At 36.8% G+C, this 11,606-nt stretch overlaps 1 protein-coding gene across 1 annotated transcript in view; it reads left to right on the top strand.

Moving 5' to 3' along the window:
• The window catches only part of LOC136836757 (plexin-B-like), a 524,153-nt gene that overhangs the window by 235,022 nt on the left and 277,525 nt on the right, over positions 1-11,606 (top strand). The window contains 1 exon segment of the mRNA XM_067101308.1: positions 2,062-2,190. Within this exon segment, the coding sequence (XP_066957409.1) occupies positions 2,062-2,190 (129 nt within the window).

Below are 11,606 nucleotides of genomic sequence, written 5' to 3' on the forward strand. Positions count from 1 at the left end.
AAGCATGATTTAAGTTTTATATAGAATTTTGCAAAAACCAGTTGAATGTGGGGAAATTTACGAATTACACACACACGTATATACAGTATACACAGTACAGTATATATATATGTGTAATATATATATATATATATATATATATATATATATATATATATATATATATATATATATATATATACACACACACACATACATACATACATACATACATACATACATACATACATACATACATACATACATACATACATACATACATACATACATACACGCGTCTTAATTTTTAGAGTGAAGGTACGGAACATTTCACAAAATATGGCAGATCACGTGTTTTTTCCCTATAGGCCTAGGAAAGCATTGGTTGTACTCTACGTGAATTATGGGGGTCTGCTGATCAAGCTTGTCATATTTGAAGAATGGCCCATCGGAAAGACCCCTCGCTGGTGTGATCTCAGCCAGTATCTGTGTAGTAGACTGTAGGCCTGCCTTTAAGGATTAGATTTATGAATGTGAATGCTCTGTTTGGAATACCTACTGGGCATGCCTTGGCTAATTCACAAGTACGCTTCGTTTGCATAATAAAATAGGTTATCATTCTTGACCTCGTAGCATGGGGTCGTTCGTCATTTCACCCTCAGGCTTATTGAAGTATATTTTGCACCGTTTGTAGCTACCAGTTTTTGTTACATTTCTGTATGTGAGGTTTTAAATGAAAAGTGGTTTGTCATATAGGGGGTTGGCATACCAGTATCCTTTCAAGAAAATTTTCTCTTTACTGATTAAAAAAGAAAAACAACGAATTTCATTTTTTTTAGAAAAAGAATAGAGATGAAGTTCTGACAACTTTGGTAATGTTAACCAGCATTGATTGATATTTTTGGTGCTTGGAACATGGAAGAAACCTTTTGATATTTAATTTCTTCGTAATGAGAATAAAAAGGGAGTGGATGTTCAGGAAAAAGATTTGAATTTTAAAGAGATAATGTACATTAAAGATAGAAAGTACAATTCCTTTTTTTTTCAAGAAATTTTACCTTAACGTTTTGTATACATGGAATGGTTGATTGACCACAAAAAGTTTTGAAATCTGTTCCATCGGTGGAGAGAGAGAGAGAGAGAGAGAGAGAGAGAGAGAGAGAGAGAGAGAGAGAGAGAGAGAGAGAGAGAGAGAGAGAGAGAGAGAGAGAGAGATTTAATATATGCTGGTACAACTGCGTGAAAGACTGGTAAAGGTTGTAACATGCAGTGAACAACATTCCATTTACGCGCTGAATGTCAGTGATGTCTGTGAAATATAAACTTGAAATTGAAATATTTTCGATTATTCAAGAGGCTCCTTTTGATTCAGTGTGTATTCAGGAACGTCCTTTTTTTTAGTTTTCTGTAGAAAGAAACTATTGAGATGGCTATTTGTCTGTCCGTCCTCACTTTTTCTGTCCGCCCTCAGATCTTAAAAATTACTAAGGCTAGAGGGCTGCAAATTGGTATGTTGATCATCCACCCTCCAATCTTCAAACATACCAAATTACAGCCCTCTAGCCTCAGTAGTTTTTATTTTATTTAAGGTTAAAGTTAGTCAAGATCGTGTGTCTAGCACCGCTATAGGTGCCAACAACACAGGCCACCACCAGGCCGTGGGTGAAAATTTCATGGGCTGAGAGTTTCATGCAGCATTATATTCCGTACAGAAAACTCGATTGCCCCTTCTTCCGCGCATTTTTTACTTGTTTATGGGTTGTAACTGATAATAAGTGCAAAATTTATGCATTGACATTATACATTTACAAATTTTGATGAATGCTGCGATTGTTTTTGTGTATTTCAGAACACTGAAATTTACTTTATATAATGTACTGAGTTCTCGTTGTAAACGACTTAAAACTTATTATTGTCAGTTATTGTAGAAGGAACTTTTGAGTAATTACGATTAATCTCAGTGTATTAAGGTTGTGACTGACAATGTTCTGGATTTATTTTAACCCTGATTGGTATGCAGAAATACTAATGTTTATTAGACACCGCTCAGTTATTAAAGTTATGTCTTTCTTTTTCCCTCAGGCCCTTTTGGCCGGTCCTGAAGACGCGGCTGAATACGGCGAAGACGTCATCGACGAAGGCAGCCGTGTCCTGCCGGATATGGTGTTGGATACGACGGGCACCCACCTCTTCATCCTCACCACTACAAGGGTAAGTACTGCCTATTCCTAAGGACTAAAAGATGTAATGTTTTGGTTTCTCTCTCTCTCTCTCTCTCTCTCTCTCTCTCTCTCTCTCTCTCTCTCTCTCTCTCTCTGTAGGTATTACGTAGCTGGTAAAATTCAAGCATGGTAGTATGATTTCTTCTCTCTCCCTATCTATGTTGATCATTGAAATTTAAAAACCGTTTTTTTCCATTTAGTTATGCGCATCACAATTTGTCAGATGAGCTTAATTTATTTTCTCTTAAGTAAGACGTCTTCCTCATAAGATAGAGCGTATTAAGTGTTTATTTTGGTATAAGATAAATACATGAAGATGCAGCATTGGAGTGTGAAATCAAATACAAGAAGAATGTACCAGTGGTATGGTAAAGAGGTATACTGTATTTACATATGAAAATTCATTTGAACGATTTTAATGTACCCAGTGGCGTTGTTCCCCACCATGCATAGCCTCTCTCTCTCTCTCTCTCTCTCTCTCTCTCTCTCTCTCTCTCTCTTTCTCTCGTTATCTGCGGCAGTGGCGAGAAGCTTTTAGTGCCTAGTGTATGGGCTTTCTTGACGCTCCGCGTGGCGAGAGAAGTGATAGATGGTTCTTTTCGGACGAAAAGCGAGGGAAAAACTCTCTCTCTCTCTCTCTCTCTCTCTCTCTCTCTCTCTCTCTCTCTCTCTCTCTCTCTCTCTCTCTCTCTGACGAGTGGGCTAAGCAAGGCGTTGGCATGAAATGGATAGCTAAATAGAAAATGGACCACGAATAAATGTTCGAGGAGAAAGAGAGAGGGTGAGAAGGGTTAAAGTTTGGGATGAAGGAACGGATGGAAAAGGAATTGTTTCAGAAATGGCAATGTTATGGAAATGAAGATGGTTGGAGTGGTAGGGTTAAGGTCGTTTACTCGGGAATGGATTTTGGAATGGCGCCCCATGTTTGGGGTGGGGTCGGGGTTCAAAGGGGCTGTTGGGAGGGGTGTCCGACCAACGAGCGTGTTAGTCGAGGAAGGCCACGATTTCAGATGGAATAATACTGTGGCTTACGGAATCTTGTTTATGAGCGGCTCATAAAAGTGATTTCGTGTATTGTTCGTAAGTTACTCCTTTTCATCAAAATGGAGTTTCCTCCAAATTGTGTGTGTGTGTGTGTTCGAGTATGTATGTGGCTGTAGAAAAAAAACATCCTTAATGCAAAGTAAAGTATTTATATAATGTTTTGCATGTATGTAAGTATATCTTATCTGAATGGTGTGTTACTTCTTAACGCATTCTGAATTGATCGATCGAGGATGGCGCCCTTGTGGAAAGACTTCCTTTAATTCAGAGCCTCATAGTGAACGCTGTTTATCCTTTTGACCACGAAACTTTGAGGACTGTAATTCGGTAACGTATTGGTAATTACAGTCGACTAAATTATAATCATAGTAGATTTTTCAGAACGTGAAGCCATGGAGATCCTTGCGATTTGCATTTGAATCAAGCTTACAAAGTTATTATTCTGTGGTGTCCTTTTTTATTTTCTAGAATTTCGTGGTAACGTCACTAGAGACTTGGCTTTAGATCTGTAGGGACTATAGGTGTTTGTAAGGCATACAGACAAATTTGGACACTGAATTTTTTGTGCTATCAGAATTTTTGTGATAGGGAATTATAGATCGATCTTAACCTAAATGATAATAGTGAAAATAATGTTAAATAGAACTCTTGTAACTAAGACACTCAAAATCAGTTCTTTGATACTGAGGTGCCATGCAAATAATTGAATTTAATCCCCTCGGACTTAGATAGCATTGAAGAAGATGGGCGTGGCATGCAAACCGTAGAAATTAAATTATGTTCTCATTCATAGTCAGTGGATGTTACTGGCTTATCTATTTGTAGGATTTAGTTTCGTTGTTATTCTATATCGCTCTGTATCCGTTTTGTTGTTTTTAGTATATAGGCCTTGTTTCATGTTTGGGGATATATATCTAGGATTATTTCAGTTATGATTCCTAGTCGGGTTATTGGGTACATTATAGTTGTTATTGCATGTATGTCTATAAAATTAGTTTTGTATAAACGCTGCAGACAGGCTCTTGAGTAACCCATAGTGGCTTAATGAAAGTCTTGAGTGTTACCAAATATAATTGTTTAATATAGATAAACCTCTCTTTACCAGGCATATAGATGACTGCATTGACTGGAAATTGGGTTTTGTCCAGCCAACAGGATCTTAAACGTTGTATAATGGCCAGTCGTTCATTTTTCATATTATCTCTCTCTCTCTCTCTCTCTCTCTCTGTCCGGCCCTTTCTTTCCGTCACTTTAAACGAACCACATCGTAATTTAATGCAAACGGCAGATTCAAAATACATCCTGTCAGTTGACTACATAAAATCCCCATTCCAGTCGGTTCAATCCTTTACTTCCTTCTTTATGCGGCGGGTTCATGAAGGCACAGCTTGAAAACTCCCCTTGAGAACTTTTAAGGAGTTTGATCGATTTAGTAAATAAACCATTATCATCTTTGTAACGTGTGGTCAGTCTGCTACGTGCAGTTGATTTTCTACGTTTAATAAGATTATAACAAACGTCGCGTGGAGTTTCATCTCGAGCTTGACCTCACCTGCCCCGCAAAAGGTCTGGACCTTGTTCGTTGTCACCCTGTTATCGCCGACCATAATGTTTATTTAAATGATAATTAATTTGGAGGCTGAGAGACTGCGACGTATAAATTTTTCTGAGTGTTCCCTTTCATTAGGTTTTATCGGCCTTCGGCTTAGTAAAAAGGATTTGACCGGGATATCTGAAGGGTTACCGCCCTCCTCCTCAGATGCGCAACTTGATGGGATTGAAATATTGTAAATCAAGATGCTTATGGGCGCTAAAGGAACTTACGTGGCTTATTGATTGGCATGAAGTGGTACGTGACAAGGATTTCAGAATTAGTCTACAAGACCTTTAAATCTTTAGTCAATCATTTTAAAAGCATAATGTATGAATATCAAGTCTATAAAGTTAGTCATCAGTGTATGACAACTTTGTAGGCTTGATCGTGTTTTGTCTGAATTATAATTGTTCAGTTATTGTATCAGCCAGTGTGGTTGGTTTTCTTGAGTTTGTTTATGTGGTCCCATAATGTGTACAGCCCCATTAAATTGCATCAAGAAAATATTATAATTTCAGTTATGCAAGGGATAACAGATGGGCAGAGGTCAGTGTCTAGTATTTCATTAAATATGTTTAAATTAGTTCACAAACTGCTTAGAGTTCTTTATAAATATTTCACGCATACCTAAATTTATTATTGATCATTTTATGTCATGTCCGTTGATATATAAATCCTGTGTGAAATTTGTGTTTTAGATTATGTCGTATTATTATTTACGCGCACATCGCCCGACGTAGATTCATCCATTTCGTTGAGCATGAGTCATGACGGGTTTGGTTAGGGAGGGACAAATGGTTGTTTGTGACGTTCCAATTAATCTCTCGGCCGATGGTATGGCCTCGTTGCGGTTCCTTATTTGGGCCTTTAAGGAATTACATTCTCGCGATAACATTTTCGACGTCGTTTGTTTGACGACAGTTTGGTTGGATATATCAAGGTCAACAAATCTTGTTCGTTCCCCTGGAAAGGAGGCGTTCGAACACGTACGCTTGGTGGTGTTAGGAATGAAGGCAGACTATATACCTTTTTTTAGCCTTTCGTGATGGTTAATGAATATTAATCAAAGCCTATAAAGTGCAAATGTGATTGTGTGTATATATGTATATATGTATATATATATATATATATATATATATATATATATATATATATATATATATATATATATATATATATATATATATATATATATATTGTGTCATGAATTTCGAGATATAAGTACGACGTTGTAGGGAAAATAACTGCGCCGTAGTTCCACGGGGAGGAGGCTCTTACCAAGTCCATGAACTGGAAGCCAAAAAGGAGTGAACGTGCCCATATGCACATTAAAGCCTTAATACATTTCCTTATGGTACATATCACTACCTGCCGGATATAGTGGTTATTTTCTTTAATGTTTTCGTACAACCGGTGCTATTTATATCTGGTGATAGATAATAGAAGGCCACTGTTGAGTAACTGTCAAGTTTGTAAGTTCTTTGGATTTAGCTCTTATCTGTTATCTCGCCTGTCTGCTTGGCATTTTTTTCCTCTGAGAAAAAGGGGAGGACGTAGAAGTATGGTGTCTGGCGCCCGTGTTTTAATTTTTTTTCTTGTGTAGGCCTATCGTTCTTCGGGGCCCTTTGGGAGATTCCACGTCCGGGAAAGAAATTGTGGAAATGCATTTTGTTGTGTAGGATTCTTTTCCTTTGTTATTCCAATGAACGTCTTAGGCTTACAGGACGTGTCATTATCATAACTGTTGGCTCATCTTATTCATTATGAGCTCTAGATTCAGTCCTCCCGTTTTCCTCCTGCTTCTTTATCCGGATCATTGTGCAGCCTCGCATTCTGTCTTTGGCTGTGGGGAATTGGAAGGACATATCACCCTCACCAAGGAAGCAGTGTTATCCCAAGGTGTTTTTTTGGCTCTTCCCTCCAAAAAACATACATACATACATACATACATACATACATACATGCATACAAATAAGCAAGGATATGGGAAAATTTTCATTGTTCTTGTTGAGAAAACTGATACTGAGAAAAATAACCTAAAGTAAATAAGTACCAAGATATTATCGGTTAATTTTACTTGCTACGAAACTTATTCGATAAGAAGCAGCAAGTGATTACACACGAATTTATATATATATATATATATATATATATATATATATATATATATATATATATATATATAATATATATATATATATATATATATATAATATATATATATATATATATATATATATATATATATATATATATATATATATATATATATATATATATATATATATATAAACGTGTGTGTGTGTGTATTTTTTATGCGTTAGTAGACCATAATGTGGAAGACCATCATACTTTCAAATTTAGTATGGTTTTCGTTTATCCAATTTAATGTAATGTGAGTTTGCTATGAATTAACTAAGGAATTGTTGAATTGTAATACAATCAACGAATCGCATTTCAGTTCCTAGATGTCCTATTGAGAAACGTAACAAACATCCTCTCCATAATGGTAGGACGATGGTGGCGTTGATATTAAGAGGCGTTTAGAATTTCTGAAAAGGAAGGCGTGTGGTGATGGGTGTTAAGTGAGCCATTGTTGGTTCATGTACCGTAAAGTGTGTGTGTAATTGAGAGAGAGAGGGAAACAGAGAAGGGAAGGAGGGATTCCTCAGGGTGTTGTTATAAGCCTATTGTCTTCTCCAATTGAGGTATTGTGTCTGTGCCACTGGCTTCCCCTGTCTGCCAAGATGTGGGTTTTCAGACGCAGGCTCAGGAACACGGACGCATGGAGCTTGTAATAATAATGATGTTGTTTTTGTGGAAGAAGGCGAAAGGCTCTCTCTCTCTCTCTCTCTCTCTCTCTCTCTCTCTCTCTCTCTCTCTCTCTCTCTCTCTCCCCTTCCTTCTTGCCATGCCAGAGATATTGAGTTGCTGTCACGTTCCTTTGTATTTTTATAAGCACTGGCTTATTTATAATTTGAGTGCATATGAATAAATATGCAATGTATGTTCGTTTAAGCATCCCGCCAAGTGAACATAGGGACGTTAAATAACCTTCAGTTTTTGAAGAAGATAGCAGAAATGCTCTTGATTAAAAAAAAAAATAAAGGTTAATGTGAAAAACAAGAAAAAATTAACTAGAATTTTAGAAAATAAAGTTACCAGAGCAAATATAAGAAATGTCCATGAGTTTTTTTTAAAAGATAGAATAACTAAAATGATACAGCTTGAAAAATGAAATAATAGAAGAATTGAAACAGTTCCAGAACCGTAGCAAAAACAATGTTTAAAAATTGTCCCAGAATTTTCAAGGAAAAAAGGAAAACGAGATCATTTTACCCCCTTTTTTTTTCAAAGAATAATGTAAAAGTATGACGATAAATATCCAGATTAAAAATGAAAAACTGTTTTTGATGTCGAGAGAAGATATGAAGAAAGGAAAGAAATTATCCCAAATGTTAAGAGTCGCAGGGGTTGGGTAGCACCTGTGCACTTACGTTTGTCCGGAGGTAACAGGTAGGCTGTACTCTATCAGTAATCTTGGCAGTGTCCTATAGCCCTAGGTCATATCCCTTAGGCCAGTACTAAGTACGGCAGGGCAGGTCTAATCCGTCTCCATTAGAGAACAAAATGTGAGATAACTGTAACCAAGGTCTGTCTGATAGACCTTGACTATAACTAGAGGGACGGTCAGGAACCATATCTCCCGGGAGACATGCGTAGGTAGATTTATAAGGCTTGTAACGATAGACATTATGCTATTTCCTCTCATGGTCATGTATATGGACAGTGTGCAGACACACTAGAGTTACTGGCTGCTCTAGGAACAAGAGCCCGTGCCAGCACAAGGGTCTCTTGAATTAATCACAAAATAAATTTGCAAATAAAATTAGACAGTAACAGCGATCATAGTTCCACTTATGAAAATATTTATTTGCGTCATATGAATAAAGAACTGTATTTCTGTAGTCTGTTTACCACAGTATGATTGCACACTTGCTAAAGGTAACTCAGGTTATTATGGAAGGAATTGCTATTAATTAAATGACTGTTCAGAATAAAGGTGTTTGTGAAATGACTTATTTCAGTTTCAGCAACAACGTTTTCTATAATAATATTAAAATTTTCATCGGTCTAGAAAATTAGTGTTATTCAGATCGATGTCAAATTATGCACTTTCAGGTAGACTGCACTAAGGAGGAATTACAGTGAGGGTATTTTCTTGGGGGGTAATTTGTCGAAGTTAACATTCTTTGGTTATTATTGTCAGGCTCCCCCCCCTGGCCTCTCTCTCTCTCTCTCTCTCTCTCTCTCTCTCTCTCTCTCTCTCTCTCTCTCTCAGTACAAGGGTCAGATGAAGTACATCGTTTTGTATGATTTTGATTTCCTGCTTAATTTTGGGTCTGGTCTGTGTTACCTGGAAGCCTACTACTTTAAGTAAAGACAGAATAGAAGTGCAGTAGATTCTTCAGTAGTCAAGCAATATACTCCCTTCTAAAAAAAAAAAAATGAGATTAAAGAGGGGAAAAAGTAGCGACCATCTGCTGCACCTGAACGAGGGATAAGATGGCGGGTTCAGGGTGTTTCGTGCGTTGTGTCATTATCGAGTATAATTGTGATGATGAGCCTCCGATAAGTGACTTCTAGCTGTCGTACAAGGGAATAATAATGTTCGGACCCTGCAAGGCCTTGTATTCCATTTTGTTTGAGTGAAGGAATTATGTAATTACGAGTGCAGTAATTTAAGTCACATACATTATATATATATATATATATATATATATATATATATATATATATATATATATATATATATATATATAATGTATGTGACTTAAATTATATAACTGAATCACGAAAATATGGAACGTGAACGTAAAGATAAATTCACGAAGGAATGGAAACACTGGAGTGCTGCGAGGCCTCGCAGCACTCCAGTGTTTCCATTCCTTGGATTTTATCTTTGAATTTATTATTTATATATATATATATATATATATATATATATATATATATATATATATATATATATATATATATATATATATATTGTGTGTGTGTACGTGTATGTAAAAATGTGAGACATTAAGTCCGTCATTTAGGTTAGGATGGCCAGATTGTATACCGAAATCCGTAAAAAAAAAAAAAAAAAGTCTTTTAACAGATTTAATGTTCTTGCCCTTATCGACTCTGGTAATTGGCGAAAACAGAGCGCTTTGTAGGCATGGGCTCTGATTTCCTTTTCGCCCCCGTCGTCCAAAGCACCTTTCTAGATTGTATCTTTGCTGGGATTTTACGGCCCTGTGCTTCGTCCTCCGCCTTCCCAGTGAGGTGAATTGGCGAAAGTAAATTCAGAAAAAGGAAATCTCTTCGAAGTTCAAATTTTTCCCGCATGTTGTTGGCGTGTGTTTTTTATTTACCGATTGGTGTAACACGGAGACGGGTTCAGCTTCAGTTAATGGTAGTTTCTCAGACACGTTTATTTCTTCGCTGTGATGTTTGATATATAATATCACATGTAAGAGTGGCTTTAAGCTTATACTCGTATATTTAATTATTGGGAGTTTTCTGGCGTTACAACTGCTAAGTTCACTGCCGCCAAGATAAAGTATGAGTGTGCAGTCGCTGTTTTGTTGTTTTTTTCCGGAGCCACACCCCAATAGGGGAAATTGCACAGTGTGTATGTTTGTGTACACACACACACACACACACACACCTGGACATCTCCAGATGGCATTCATATAAGCCAAAAGATCACAGAGTCATTAATCGAGAGTGAAAAAGAGCACTGAGGGATAGGAGCCACAGAGGAGCAGGTGTCGGGAATGATCACCAACTTTTCATTGCTGCGCTAAAGCTGAAATTAGAAGCACCCAGCAAAATAATTGACAGAGTATCAAGATATGGTGTAGTCAAGTTTCTTGAAGATGAGCGTCAAGGGGCCTTTAAAAATGAAAGTTGAAATAGATTTGCAGTTCTATAAACCGCAGTAAAGAGGTCACAATCAGTGAGGACTAGTGTAACATTAAGAATGTACTTAATCTGCTAGAAAAGAATATAGAAAGGTTGGATACATGGTGAAACTTTGGATACAGTAAACACTACACAAAAATAAAATGTACATGTAGACAAGTTTCTTGGAGGAGATGAAGAACGCAAAGTAGAACGTACTGTACTAAGTACCCAAGTCTAGATGGTAAGGTTAAACGGAGATCAAGAAGAGATAAGACAATATATTTGGACAAACAGGCAAGTGACGTAGACAAAGCGATGTATTCAGGGAGTGTTACTGGTGTTAGGGTAGCTGGGTAGCTCACAGTATTGTTAATGAAATAACCATGGGTGAAAACGATAACGGGAAAATTTATGTCAATAAGATAGCTAGGTCAGTGATAAAATCAAAAGAATAAAGACAACGTTGAGTAGGACATTTTATGAGGGTTTGAATAAGAGATGAGAGAGAATTATTGGATTTATACACAAAAATCTGATGAAGAACTGAATATAACTGCGAATGAATTCGCAGTTTAAGAAGTGAGGTAATTTATAAGAAAGAAACTTAGTAATTGGAAAATCATCTACTTGTTATCTGTTTACTAACGTGAAGCTGGACATTATAGCGAAAATATACTTCTCTGCCAATTACGGGTGAAGACTCTCTCTCTCTCTCTCTCTCTCTCTCTCTCTCTCTCTCTCTCTCTCTCTCTCTCTCTCTCTCTCTCTCTCTAAATTTATAATCTTTGCAGTTGACTCTGCTTAGGTGTTAA

Source organism: Macrobrachium rosenbergii, chromosome 56 (assembly GCF_040412425.1).
Source record: "Macrobrachium rosenbergii isolate ZJJX-2024 chromosome 56, ASM4041242v1, whole genome shotgun sequence".
NCBI classification, from domain to species: domain Eukaryota; kingdom Metazoa; phylum Arthropoda; class Malacostraca; order Decapoda; family Palaemonidae; genus Macrobrachium; species Macrobrachium rosenbergii.